This window comes from Ctenopharyngodon idella, chromosome 12 (assembly GCF_019924925.1).
Source record: "Ctenopharyngodon idella isolate HZGC_01 chromosome 12, HZGC01, whole genome shotgun sequence".
NCBI lineage: Eukaryota > Metazoa > Chordata > Actinopteri > Cypriniformes > Xenocyprididae > Ctenopharyngodon > Ctenopharyngodon idella.
Genome location: NC_067231.1, coordinates 30,767,493 through 30,782,184, shown reverse-complemented (window position 1 = coordinate 30,782,184; position 14,692 = coordinate 30,767,493). Strand labels below are relative to the sequence as shown.

Here is a 14,692-nt window from a genome sequence, read left to right as displayed (position 1 = left end):
CGGTGGCAGAACCGCCACGTGAACCGAGTCTTTGTAGCGTACGGATTTCAAACGCGCATCTGCGCTCGGTATGTGTCGGGGGTTTGTCTCTCTTCTGCTCCCTGAATGAGTTTGACCTTTGAAGCTCATACAGTCAGCATGAAACACGCATGAAGCTCAACCACAGTCTCACAGATGAATTAAATCGTTACCAATTCAATAGTTCCTGCTCTTACTAAGAGTCTTTTTAAAATAGAAAATCATTTGTATGATAAACAAACTCAACGTTAAATCTTGAGTATTGATTTACATCTCAATCTTTCTACGGCGTATGACGCAGATCTTTTGCAGTAAATCACGCAGTGGAAGCTTTGACACTTGCTGAAGGATCCTGCCGTTTCTCCAGCTCTGGGAATTAGTGGCTCATTGAGTGTGTTCAGTGTTCGTAGAGATGAGATGAGTGTGATAAACTGTGTCCCGTGACTCCTGTGTAAAAGTATTTAGTTTTACATCTGTGCTGCATTAGAAAGTCTGTATAAACGCATTCGATGCAACCTTCATGCCATCTTTGCATCAGTCATGCTCCCAAAATTAGGTTCCGCAAAATAGTTAAATTTAAATACAATGAAATGAGTGGCGCAGATTTAACCACAGTCTTCTGTAATGTTTTGTTCTGCATGTGCTTTTTCATTAAACAAAATATAAATATTCCCATTATGAATGTTTGTAATGAATCAGTGAATCAAAATATCACGGTAATTCCAGATTTACAAAATAAACTTGGGCCTCATCTTCACAAAGACTCACGTACACACTCAAAGAAATTTAGAAATATTCACAATCGGAGATGTATTAAAATCTGGCAATTATTATTAAACCCACCAACAAACACTCTGTGAGAGATCAAGATCTGTGAATGAATCTGAGACTCGCAGAAGAGGATAAACTAGTTCAGTTCTCTCCACACTGTATTTCTGGATTGTGTCTGATTAATAACTGAAGTGCATGTGAACAGAAGAGGTGTGACACAGAATGGATTTACAGAAGAGGAGTGACAACGCATGCAGGTGAAAAAAAAAGTACATTTCTATAATGTACTTAAAGTGCTCTATTTTCGTGCACTAATTTTGTACTTAATAAACTAAAAATTCTTCTTTAGTACTTCTTAAGATAATCTTAAGAACATCTAAGTGCTATTTTGAGACACCATGAAATTTGAACTGAAATGTGCTTTTAATATCCTATCTCTGTATTTAAAAAATATATTTAGATATCACTTGTACATTTGAACACAGTGTACTACAAGTGCTAACTAAATATATTTTTTAAATACAGAGATAGTATATTAAAAGCACATTTTAGTTCAAATTTCATGGTGTCTCAAAATAGCACAGTTGAGTACACTTAGATGTTCTTAAGATTATCTTAATATACTAAAAAATTTTCTTTAGTACTTCTTAAGTACAAAATTAGTGCCGAAAATAGAGCGCTTTAAGTACATTTTAGAAGTATACTTTTTTTTTCACCTGGGGAAGAGGAGAGGAGTGACACCGAATGGATTTACAGAAGAGGAGTGACACTGTATTTACCTGCAGTGTGTTTGTGTTTGTTTCTGGCTTCACCACCATCTGCTTTATTTCAACACACGTCCGTCAGCAGCATCTCCGGAAAAGGGAAAACATGCTTGACTTTCTCTGGCATGGAGTTCAAAGCATCCACGGCAGCTGTTTGTGCGTTTTGTGGGGTTTTGGTCCTTGATCATGTTAAAGATGAGTTTGATTAAATCTGCACACATCTGCTGGGGGAAATGACACATGAAAATGAGACACAGAGGAAGGGTTCTTGTGAGGTGGTGAGTGTAACAGCAATAAAAAAAAGCATTTGTGTAATAGAGACGTGTTGTCAGCCCCCCACCCCAAAACAAGCTGTCAGTCTGACAGAGAAGAGGCCTCACGGCGCTGCTCCCTGACCAGACGTCAGCTCGTGTCTTTATAGAAGAAAAGCAAGTGCCCGCGGGCCTCACGGTGCAGCTCCGCAATCAGGCCCTGCTGTCTGTCAGCAGGAGCTCCAGGGTCTTAAAGCCGCAGCGCTGCTCGTTACAGAGCTGTCAGAGGTAACGAGCCGCTGGGCTCAGTCGCTTCAAGCCTCGTTTCTGCACAATATCTTCAGAGAAACGGGACTGTGCAGACCTTTCCTCCATCAGGTGAGGTAACACAAAAAACAGCCTGTTACTCAATGATTGCCATGCAGCTAATTTACATGGAACCAGCATACTGCAAAGAATACCAAAGAAATGACGTAGTCCATGTGATATGGTATTAAAAACATGGTCACATGCAAATAAACATTTTATCATGGCACTTACTGCGTTTTTGTTCTGTGTTTTCAGACCAGCGTCTGTTTGGATTCAGTGACTGACATCAAGCCTTCCAGTGTCGTGAATTATTGTGCATCATTTAATAAGTGATTCCTCTCTCATATCTTTTCTGATAATCATGTTTTCTTCTTCCGAAGGCCTCGGGACGACATACATTCATTTCCTTTCATCAGACAAATAGAGAAAGAGATTTTCAAATGGTTCGGAGAGACTGCTGGGAATTCTGTTTCCTGAAGGGCAGAAACACCCGATGAATCTCGTGGCTGTTTCATTTCTTCATTTTGCATTAATTCAGTTTCTCCTGCATTTGAAGTGCAAATGTGAGTCTGAACGCAAGAGTCTCTTCAGGTCATAGAGCTGAAAATAGGCCGCAGATCTGCTTCATTAGATTCTTTAAAGGGAAAAGAACGATTCCATTTTATCTGATAAATTTCACAGCAATAGTGTTTTCACCTGGTCAGGAACCGCTTTAACAGCTGAAAGGAACTAATGAAAGTTAGTCTTACAGGTCAGATTCGCGGCACTTCTCACTATTCACTCATTTCGTCTCCTTTAGTTCATTCAGCTGTGTATGAGAATCAACACATGATGTGACGCCCCGTTCACAGTGTAGGTGATTAAACAGATGTAAGAATGAAGAGCGGCTGTAATGTAGTGTACTGTGACCCTGATCCTGCCTTCAGTACCGAGAGCAAGAGAGACTCCAGTCCCACAGCAGCGAGTCCAATAAAAGCATGAATGCTGTCCGGCCGCCGGCCTTTCCTTCTCTACAGACGGACTCTTGCTTGAAGCTGTGCAGATTGACTGTGTGCTTTCAGGAGCGCTTTAATGGTTCGTGAAGAAAGGCATAAAAACGCACCACAGTGTAAGTAGTCATTGTGTTTTGCATCCGCATGGCTGAATCTCCTGAGAAGATGTTAACCACACAAAACCGCTTCGATTCCTCGAGTTGAAAACATCAGTGAAAGCCGTCCGTCAGCTGGTTTGGAGACAGAGACAATCTTGTAGAGAAAACCCTTTCCTCTGTGACTCCATGGGAAATATGAAAATGAAAAGTAGTATCTCAGGGAACCCTGGTGCAAACAATTTATACGGATCATGTGAAGCACCTGAGTGAACATGATTTATATAATGTCCCGCTTTAGTGTCTGTCTCACTTGGGTTGGGAAAACAGAACCGATTCCATTCTTAAAGAAACACTGGAAGCCAATGATTTTCATAACGTTCGGATCATCTGCCTAACGTCCAGCTCTAATCTGCATTATTTCGGCTGTAATGTTGTACTTATCAGTTTTGATGCCAATGAAGTTGTAACACTGGTAACTTTACACAGAAAAGGTTAGTAATTGTTTTTTTTTTCTCATAAAATCTTTCATATTGTTTGCTTTGTGTCTATATTGTTGAAACATTTGTTGAGCATGTTGATCCGGTGAGACTCGCCTCGACCCGGCGTCGATCCGGAGCCCGCGGCGTGTGTTCGGGCCGCGGCGCCTCATAAATCAGGCCTGAAGTGCTGGAAACCTTTTCTGGATCAACGTAAATTGCTTATTGATCTAAAAATCACCAGATATCCTGCTTTCTGCCTCCAGTCTGCATCTGTTCATGCACTGCAGATTTCCCAGTAGAAATCTTGTGTGAACATGTAGATTCGTCTGAACTGCTTGAGACTTCGTTACACACAGATGCCAAAGAAGAAGAGAGGTTCCTTCTACTTACGGTAAATCTATTCTTACTGAAAGACTACAGTATCTACCTCACATGGGCTAAACTCTGAGGGTTTTTTACATTACTGCAGAGAGACTGAAGTTGAACCGCTGGCTGTTTTAGTGAGGGGAAGGGCAAAACGCCGGCCGTCGCATCAGGGTTGATATAAAGTCGGAGACATCCGGCAGACAGCTGAATGAAAACACGGCTGACCTTTAACTCCAACAGCCTTGAACAGAAGCAGCTCAACATTGATTTAATGTGGCAGATTTTACTATGATGAATGGCTCATGTAATCGCGTATATCAACAGTGGGCAGCCGTTTCTAAACCATTCATCTTATACAGTGGCCTGAAGAGGCCGAGACCGATTGTTACAGAACTCGCTTTACTCGACTGTTCGTCATCCATGTTTGAGTTCAAATGAAGGTTATGCTTTAATGACATTTGTTGTCTGTTGTTCTGATGTCTGTTCATCATCTCTCCCTTCATTCTGACCACTTCATTTCAGTCTTTAATGTAAAGAGATGAAATGGATTGGATGGATTTGAGTAAACGGGTCGACAGACTCATGGAGCAGTTCTGCCGATTCAGCCACTTTAAACTAAAGTTTGGAGTCGGAGCTTCATTAGGGAGAATGACGGAGCAGTGCAGGACGAGTCCTTCTCTGACTGCCATGTTTTCAGTATCATTAGCAAACGCGCCTCTCTTCCTCGGCCAATTAGACTCTTAAAACCGTGTGCCAGAGGAAGACAGGTACTGACATCTTCCTCACAAATGCCAGCGCGGTCATTATGAGAAGCACTTTATAATGAAAACATTTTTCTGCTCTTCGCTTTAATTGAAAGATTTTAAGAACGAGGGAACAATGCTGTCGCATTCAGAATCATTTTATCTTTTAAAATGTCAGGAGCTGAATACTGATTCCTGAGGAATACTGAGGAATGACTTCATTTCACAGAATAACCTCTTAAAAATGAAGCTTCTTTATTGGGATTTATGCTTCCATGAAGAACCTTTAACATCCATGGAAACTTTCCGTTCCACAAAAGGTTCTTTATAGTCTTCTTTAGATTATTATTTAGATTAAGAAAAAAATGTTTTGATTATTGAAAGTTATTTTGGGAACCAAAAATGGTTCTTCTATTGCATCACTGCGAAAACCACCTTTTTTAACCTTTATTTTTTAGGAGTGAACATGAGGAAAATATGTTGATCATCAGTGGATTAAACTTCAAACCTGCTTGTGTTACACAGATATTGAATAAACGCTGATCTTCAGCAGGAAAGACTTTTTATATCAGCAGTTCATCCAAAAAGCAGCGGATGTGTATCACATGCTGGAATGACAGTTGCTTGCTGAAATCACCAGCTGCAGTCTGATTGGCTGATGCGGTTCACCGGTCCTTCTGGAAACAAAACCGCATGTACAAGGTGACATTCAACACGCTTAGATGTTAAGCTAAACTAAACTAGTTTGCATATTAGTCTATATGCAAAATTCTGCTTGATTTTCTGAGTTACAGCTGTGTAATAATAAAGACTTGTTACTTTTGGATGATCAGAAATCTATTGACTTTCACTAATGTCTTCTGTATTTTTTCTGTGTGTGTGTGTGTGTGTGTGTGTGTGTGAGAGAGTGTGTGTGTGTGTGTGTGTGAGAGAGTGTGTGTGAGAGAGCGTGTGTGTGAGAGAGTGTGTGAGAGAGCGTGTGTGTGTGTGAGAGAGAGAGTGTGTGTGAGAGAGCGTGTGTGTGTGTGTGTGTGAGAGAGTGTGTGAGAGAGCGTGTGTGTTGACTTATGACATAGGAATTACAAGGAGAGGGTGACTTATGAGGACATTACTCCATGTCCCCATTTTTCAAAAGGCTTATAAATCATACAGAATGAGTTTTTGTGAGAAAGTAAAAATGTGCACAGTTTCCTGTGATGGGTAGGGTTAGGGTTAGGGGTAGTGTAGGGGGAGAGAAAATACAGTTTGTACAGTATAAAAACCATTACTCCTATGGAATGCCCCACAATTCACAAAAACAAACGTGTGTGTGTGTGTGTGTGTGTGTGTGTGTGTGTGTCAGCAGTGATTTTCTAGAAGTTTCTCTCTGTAAGTGAACGTCAGTTATTGACTAATGACACTTCAGAACTTTATCAGTTATGCAATAAAATCCAGTTTATTCATTTAAATTGATTTTTTATTTATTTGTCTCATATGACTGACAGCTCTGAATCTCCATCAGTTATTAACTCAACACACAATAATACAGTAACATACAGTGGCAAACATTATACATGAGTAAAATGCATTGAACTTACAAAAATACATTTTTATGCGCACTGACTTTTTATTCAGCTGACATATTGTCACAAATACAGTAAAGAAGGAATCCATCAGACATCAATATAATCCATAAATAACAGTATTTACTCACAGGAACAGATATTAAACATATTGACGATGATTATTAGTGCATATGTCTCTAATTTTTCATGTCTCTAGTGCAAATATTTATAATCTACTTCACAGTGTTTAACATATTGAACTTTAACTGAATTTATTGCGCACACACACACACACACACACACACATATGTATATATATATATATATATACCACACACAGACATACATAGACAGTACATCCACATACTGTAATAAAGACAGTGAATCTTCTTCACATTCATATGCAGTTATCTTTGAGATTAAGTATGTTTAAGTTCTGGAAGTGCATCATTAATTGCAGTACATGAAGTATATTTTACTGTATTTTGTGTATGTGTGTTTGATTAATCGTAGTAATATTAGCAGTATTCTCCTAAAGTGTGTTTTACAGACTACCGAATAACATGTAAACTTATACGTACTTTAGTTTTTTTGATGAACTTTTTTTACTTATACTATTTTATATGTATGTTTAACATATATATGGTATGTATATACACATGCCAGTATATTCAGTAGTATATGTATGAAATAGACAATCTTTGACATTACTTTTATTTGTTACTCCAGTCAGAGAGATTTAGATTCAGAAAGTAGCGTGAACATTCTTTAGTTTTTTTATATTAATGGAAATATAATCAAATTACTTTTTTAAATGGACTAATTTTACAGTAATAATTTACAGTACTGGTTATTGTTGCTTTGAAAATAGCAATTTTTATAATAGCATAATAAATATAATAAATTAAAATCTAATGTCCAATAATTTAGTTCACAGACAGTAAAAAAAAAAAAAATTTCACCAGCGTTTCCTTCAGTCATACCAAACATTTGTGTCTGGTTAAAGACATGAAGTATTCCAACATATATGTCTAAAACCGAGCTGTGAGGAATATTCACATTACAGTCATCAAGCTGCTGTTGTCTTTTAGAGCTGCTCCACACCACGACTGAATTCTGTTTGCATTCTGTAATTTCCCTGTTTATCACTGTGAAGCTGCTTTGAAACTATCTGTTCTGTAGATATAGCGATCTATAAATGAACTGTGCTGTATAAAGCGCTGTAGAAATGAAGCTGACTCGACTCGGACTGTGTTGTTCTTCCACTGATGTCTCAGACTCTGATGGTGTTATTCTGCTCTGTTGCTGTGATCTGTGTGTTTAGTGCACAGACGCATCATGTCCTGCAGTCCCTCGTCCAGCGCCCTCACAAACAGCCCTGAACAGGTTTCTTTACTCTCTCTGAAACTGGACACACAGAACAGCATGCGATCGGGCTGCGGGTTGTAGCACACGCCGTAACCGTTGGGAACCACTGGACCGTAGCAACAAAACATCTCTTCTGTCGTGGGAACCTGGAAGGACAAACATCATACAGCATACTGCAAACCAGCACTGATAAACGACCTGAAATGCTTGGTTCTGATCGGTCGGTGGTCTTACCTGACTAGTTGACAGGATGAAATGGTTACTGATGTGGTACGTTTCATCAGAGAAAATGTCTGGCGTCTTCATTTTCATCTCCTTGGCCGTTTCACGTAGTCCTAGTAAGTGATTGTCCGTCCCCATCCCTGCGACGGCCTGCAGACGAGTGAAACGGATCGTCAGCTCCAGTGTTGGGCGTAACGCGTTACAAGGAACGAGATCAGATTACTTTTTTCAAGTAACTAGTAAAGTAACATTTTTAAATTAAAATCAAATATCTGAGCTACTTTTTCAAATAAGTAACGCAAGTTACTTTGTTTTCCCATGTATTGACTGACAGCTCTTCTGTCGCCATGTTGAGAGAATCGTGAGTAAGCGCAGAGGCGTCGTGTGTGAGCATGATGGGTATTGTAGTTCTAGACTAAATGTGAGCAGACATTTACTTCTTTACTTCTCCTGCGATCCAGAACGGCAGCACAGCTGATAGGTTTGTTTGAGCTGCGCCCTCTACTGTACAGGTGTGAATCTGCTTTTCCTTATTCATTTCACCGGTGGTGTTAAAGGGCTTTCACATTTGCCAATATTAGAATTTTTTTTTTTGTTATTAAAAAACAAAGATGAGAAAAAGTAATGCAAAAGTATTGTAACACATTACTTTACATAAAAAGCAACAATTACTAGCTTCTTTAGCGAGTAACGCAATATCGTAATGCATTACTTCTAAAAGTAACTTTGCCCAGCACTGGTCAGCACACACATGAAAGAGACGGGACTGACGTCAGACACCTGTACTCCCTCACCAGAGCTGTGATTTGTGTCTGAGCTTCTATAGCTGCTCGCAGTTTCTCCATCTTCTCGGTGTCCTGGAATGAAGTGTGTGAGTTTAATGTCAGATATTCATTGTTTTGTTGTGTTTATGGCAGAAAATAAAGGAGAGAGACGATGTCGTAATGGAAGGAAAAATGTGTAACCTGAATGGATGTTCTGCCATCTGTCATGGCCTTGGCGAACACCAAAGCCTCCGGAGTGGCCGAGCGGATGTTGTCCACGCGTCCCTGCCGGAAGCGACGGAGAGAAGCGCTCTCGTAGGTGGAGACGGGCCTTCTGTGACATCTGCACAAAAAAAACAAGACGACATACAGTCCAGCAAAGAGAGTGTAAAACGGGTGGCAGCGTCTGTACCTGTAGAAGGCCAGCTGTAGAGCCAGCTGTATGTACGCGTCTGGACTCATCTTCTGACGTTTGATCAACTCCTTCCCATGAGCTGTGAATGTGAAAACACTCATGTCGAGATTCCTCACGAGTCTAGAGGGGGAATGAAGAGCATTCAGAGTGTCAATCAAACCAGTGCTGAAGTCACTGCATTATAAAACCTGCTTCAGCCTGCAACCCGATTTTCTCCTGTGAGTTTTCTGCCTCACCTTTGCAGGTGATCTGCGGACGAGGCCAGCGCACTTTGGATCCGAGCGGAACATTTCCACACTAATCTGCGTGGATGAGGAAGTTCAGACGTGCTCTGACTGGAGCTCGGCTTACAGGAGCTGCTCCGTCTGCAGGGACGAGAGGTCGGTTCATTCAAAAAATGAGCTGATCGAGCTCACATTCTGACTGTTTGTGCAGTTGTTGTTGCATCACCTGGCTGAAACATATTTTAAACATTATTATTATAAATAGCTCTGAGAAGAAAGTCAAAAGAGAATCTTCTCAAATTTGCTCAGAGCTTCAAAAAGTAACTTCATCCTTTAGTTAGCAGAAAGAGCTTCAGTTTGTGAAGTGTGTGATCAGCTGGTTCACTGGTGTTGATGACGCACATGTGTTTCAGGACGTGTTCAGTGCACTGCACCAGAACGATCCCCTCGAACGGCGAGTGCTCGCACACGACCCCACACACACCATCGGCACCGACCACGAACTGAAACAAAACACACTTCCATGACATCATCAGTGCTTCCACTGGCGTTCATGCAGCTTTTGAAGACGAAGTGTATTAACAAACAGAACTGCAAAATAAGCCAAAGTTTCAAAAATTCAACCAAACAGACTCGCGTCTTTGATTGAGTCGCAGTGTTTGGCTCTGAACATTAAACTGAAACACCAGAACCTCTGAAACATCACACACAGCATCTTTAGAGTACTTTCATTTATTGTTTTACCTGCAGGGGTTTGTCGTACCAGCGGTTTGCCCCATTTTTATCAGGACCTCCACCGTGCAGCATCAGTGCAGCTCTGTTAGCGTCGCTGGGCTCGAGTCCCGTGGGATCGTCCAGACAGACGACACACATGCAGCGCTCCATCACCTCCACTGACTCTCTGTTCACTGGATCTGTTGTCAGTTATGCAGATGTCATATGTCTGTTATGCACAGGATCATGGGAAACATGATTTCACCTTCTGGTTAACTGTGAAATTTGGCTAAGAGACCTGAGGGTTACTCTGTCTTTCTAGCTATTACCACCGTGTCCATGTGTGTTGCGCTGGACCTTTGAGCAGCTGGTCTCTGGCTGCAGCCCAGTCTGTCCGGCCGTCGGAAGTCAGCAGTCCCACGGCCGGCTGCTTCTGCCCTGCGTTCAGCGTCTGCTCGTAGATCCACTGCAGCTGAGCCTGAACATCAGCCTCGTTCAGTCTGCAGGATCCTTCTGTCAGATTCAGCGTGAAGAACTGAGAACATGAACGAGACGCACGAGTTTAACCTACACTTCTCTGGAGAGGGACTGATGTGTGACACTTACTGAGCTTTGACTGAAATCAGCTCTTACATAAATGCTCCTTATATGCTAATTAAAAAACAGTTAGTATTGTGTTTTATTGGATGTAATATTAGCTAACTAGCACCGTTTTATTGTTTGTTCAGTGATTTTTGTGCTGGTTTAGTGCAGTCGTGGGCTCAGCGGGACGAACACAAACAGCGGCTCCCCGCGGCTCCACAGCTCTGATTGGGTTATTGAGTTTTCAGACCGGACCTCATTAGAGACGCTTCCTGACTCGTTTCCAGGTAAACGACCCTCAAGACCGCAGCGCTCGGTTCGCCCAGCTTGACGTCTGCAGGATGCTGAAGAGTGTCTGTCGATGGACCTGCAGTTAATTTAAGAGCCTCTCCAGCCTCCGTTTCGACCGTGATTAGCTGGATCAGATGAAGGTGACCGCAGATATCCTGTGAGTGTGATTCTGGTAGAATCAGGACCAGATATGGCCTTTTCTCGACTGTAACAAAGCGATCATCTCACCCAACAAACATGACCGATGAATTCAGCAGCACTGCTGGTGTAACCACAAAACCACACACCTGATTTTTACAGGCCACAATGACGTGTCCGCTGTCAGATGAGCCGTCCGCTGTGATGAGCGTGTCCTGTTCCAGTCCGGCCCGTCTGTAAGAGCTGAAGAGACGCTTGTACTGATCCATACAGAGCGGAGCGTCGGCCTTCTGACCGCGAGCAACGTCCGCCGGCAGAGTCTTCCTGTAACACATACAACGCTCATCATGTTCATGCAGACGAAACCCGTCAGTGAATTCAGTGAAGGACGCTGATTTACCCGTCCACCATAGTCTTGTACTGAGAAACACTGAGAATGAGACGAGCAGCAAACCTGGACAAACACAAGAGACAAACGTCAGTTTAACATCTGTTTAAATGACCAGATCACAGAGACAGACGGAGATGGAGACACGTACCCTTCCAACCCTTCAGCCCAAATCACCAGACTCCCTCATTACTGACCTACTGGGTAAGTGTGTGTGTGTGTGTGTGTGTGTGTGTGTGTGTGTTTGTGACATATCAGGACACAAATGTGTATAATGACATAGGTATTACAAGGAGAGGGTGACTTATGAGGACATTACTCCATGTCCCCATTTTTCAAAAGGCTTATAAATCATACAGAATTAGTTTTTTTGAGAAAGTAAAAATGTGCACAGTTTCCTGTGATGGGTAGGGTTAGGGGTAGGGGTAGTGTAGGGGGAGAGAAAATACAGTTTGTACAGTATAAAAACCATCATGCCTATGGAATGCCCCACAATTCACAAAAACAAACATGTCTGTCTCTCTGCTGTCGTGAATCACATCACAGGATCTTGATGTCGACATTCGGCAAAATGAGGTAAATTCAGTCGCTGTTTCTTAAACTCGTGTTTCTTCTCATGTTGAGCACTCACACACACACACACACGCTGAACCACTTGAAACACTAGTTGCCGCTAATATAACGTTGTTAAACATGCTGTATGTCAACTACTGTGAGTTGAGAAGTGATTCTGTATTCTGTACAAACACAGAACAACTGGAGGAGATGCAGCGCTCGACGGCCACGAGGAAACAGATGCTGCATGAATTTCATTAACGTTATGTGTGCGTGAATTAATTTGTGCTCTTTATTTACTCACATGAGAGAGTCTTTAACGTCTCTGAAGGATTGTTTGGGGAAAACCAGCGCAGGACTGGAGTTCACAGGCAGCGCGAGTCTGTTCTTCAGATACATGTCTTCCAGCCAGACGTCGTACACCTGAGACAAACAGAGCAGAACATCACCTCGCACGTCATTTCCTGAACTTTAATTAACCTCAGTTCAGGCCTGAACATTGTCTTTGGAAGAGAAAGAGGGAAAAAAAACACAATAAAATATTATTTTAATAAAGTGCTATTATCTATCAAGTGCTGCTGTCACATTAAAAGCCACGATGTTTCCGGATCAATAGCCACAGATCAGTTACTGGTTATTTTTCAGTTTTAATAGGACTTTAATAATGAATGGGTGGTGCCGCAGTGAGTTATAGATCAGCAGTGTCATTCTCTGATGCTGAATGAAGTCTGAAGCTCTGTAAGACGTGTTTGTATTTGTACCCAGTTCTCAGTCTTTTCTCTCTTCTCTAGCAGCTGTTTTTGCAGTTTTTCCCCAACACCTCCAGGTTTGCCGAAGGTCTCCACTATGGCTTTGGTTTTCCGGAACTGTGTCTTGGACACGAGGTGTTGCACGGATCTCAGGTAGGCGTCCAGCGTGAGCTGCAGGTCTGGAACAGGGACTTTGGGCAGCATCTAAAGAAGAGAAGAAGCGTGAAATCTATTCATCACAATCCAGCAGAAACAGATCTAAAGAGATGGACATTACATGCGATGTTTTCGGCCCAGCGGATCTGCCCTGAGGTGGAACAACATTAATGAGTGAGGAATTGTTAAGCGTCCCTCTGATGTTTTCATCTCTCTCTTTAATAATTTATAGGAATAGCTTTAAGACAAATGGAGAAAAGACTGTAAAAGAATTTCTTGCTGGTCAAAAATACTATTTTGATTAACCAATATAATTCAGAAACAGAATTTCTTAAAATATTATTCAGATTTATTATTTATAGCATTTGAGAGTTTCTTGCTTTAGATTTACCTTCTTTAAAATAGTAGAAAATGTACATTTTGTAATCATTTGTATAATTATTCTGTCAGAAATAGGACAGAAACAGAAAAAAAAAAAACTCTACTGTGATCAATAAACATTAGCTCCTGAGTCTGACAACTATGAAAGTGTTGTTTAGAATCTGAAGGAATCAACGATACTGAAATCCATCTGCATCACGTGTGTCTGTGATTCATGTTTCAGGTCCTTCAACAAAAACCACTGAAGAACAGCTGAAAACAGGTCAGGATGTTATCAAGAGCTCGGCACAGAAGAGGACTTAATTTGTCTTTTTTTGTTAACGACAACAAACAGCAGCAATAATAATGATAACCTGACTCCATATTTGTTCGCTTACATTGCAGTCGCTGCGGGCTTCAGCTGCTTCTCTCTTCAGGACGGGCATCATCAGCTCCTGGATCAACAGATGTCTGATTCCTCCTGTGGAGACTGTCGATCACCCCTAAACAGGGGCATTTAGCCAGAGACATCATTACATTTCAACTATTTTAGGAATAACCAAATGCAACATCCCCATGAAAATGTTCAGATAATGATTAGACAAATTTCTATTACAGATTGCAATTGTTTTAGTGTGATGGATGGACCTGAACGCTTTCATAAATAAAGTTCATCAGAAGTGGGAGTAATTAGAGTGTTTTACTCAGTTTCGTTTCAGTTTAGTGTAATTGATTGAGTAGAAAACTGAGGCGTAGGAGAATTAGACTAAACCAGAGGCTCTTTTCTGAACGATCGGCTGCTGTGATGATAAAACACTGACATCGGGCTAAAACATGCACAACTTCACTGCTTTCTGTGCTTATTAAAAAAAAAAGAAAACCTTAAATCCATAGAATAAGCAATGGCAGCTTAAGTCAGGTGTACACAGAAGTGCAAAAGTACTGGAGGAAAACTATGCCACAAATACATTAATGCAAATACAAATCCTTCCTTTATAAACTTTTCTACAGAAGTTGTACAGAGAGGAATGAACGCGCTCACCTGTCCCATCAGGTTCTGTCCTGTCACGCGTCTGTCGCTCCAGCGGCGCTTCAACTGTCTTTCAGTCGGTCCGTCGCGCGCGGACAGTGTCCGTGTGTCCGTGACTCGTGACTCCGCCCATCCGCGCCCGTCACACACACTGATGCTCCTCCAGGTGTTTCCAGCTGCGGCTCTTTCATCCCTTCCGCCAATTTAGGTTTTATTTGACAAAATATTTTATGCTGTTTGTATAGCAAGATTTTCTGATTTTGTTTATATGCAATTAATAGCACACATACTGATTAATACACAGTTTGTTTTCATCATGTTAGATGATGAACGGTGAATCTATTTGTATTTTTTGTCGTGTGGAAAATATATATGAGGTAAATAGTAGGCTATTTTTTATA

At 41.3% G+C, this 14,692-nt stretch overlaps 1 protein-coding gene and 1 long non-coding RNA gene across 3 annotated transcripts; one reads left to right on the top strand and one right to left on the bottom strand.

Moving 5' to 3' along the window:
- Window positions 1–6,253: 6,253 nt before the first annotated feature.
- On the bottom strand, window positions 6,254–14,343 carry LOC127523200 (choline O-acetyltransferase-like). Of its 2 annotated transcripts, XM_051913647.1 has the most exons (15): window positions 14,304–14,343; window positions 13,660–13,764; window positions 12,758–12,949; window positions 12,301–12,419; window positions 11,454–11,507; window positions 11,203–11,377; window positions 10,400–10,577; window positions 10,073–10,242; window positions 9,731–9,831; window positions 9,341–9,469; window positions 9,102–9,224; window positions 8,891–9,032; window positions 8,720–8,782; window positions 7,938–8,075; window positions 6,257–7,849 (listed from the first exon to the last, which is right to left on the bottom strand). In XM_051913647.1, exons 2-15 carry the CDS (start codon window positions 13,708–13,710, stop codon window positions 7,625–7,627), a joined length of 1,860 nt encoding a protein of 619 aa, XP_051769607.1. In that variant the 5' UTR covers window positions 13,711–13,764; window positions 14,304–14,343; the 3' UTR covers window positions 6,257–7,624. The 2 variants fall into 2 exon arrangements, with proteins under 2 accessions (XP_051769606.1, XP_051769607.1); XM_051913646.1 differs by having other exon boundaries at window positions 6,254–7,849; window positions 8,891–9,224.
- Window positions 12,931–13,796, top strand: LOC127523231 (uncharacterized). Its single transcript, XR_007932836.1, has 3 exons — window positions 12,931–13,075; window positions 13,506–13,544; window positions 13,667–13,796. It is a non-coding gene; the product is annotated as an uncharacterized LOC127523231 (long non-coding RNA).
- Window positions 14,344–14,692: the final 349 nt, after the last annotated feature.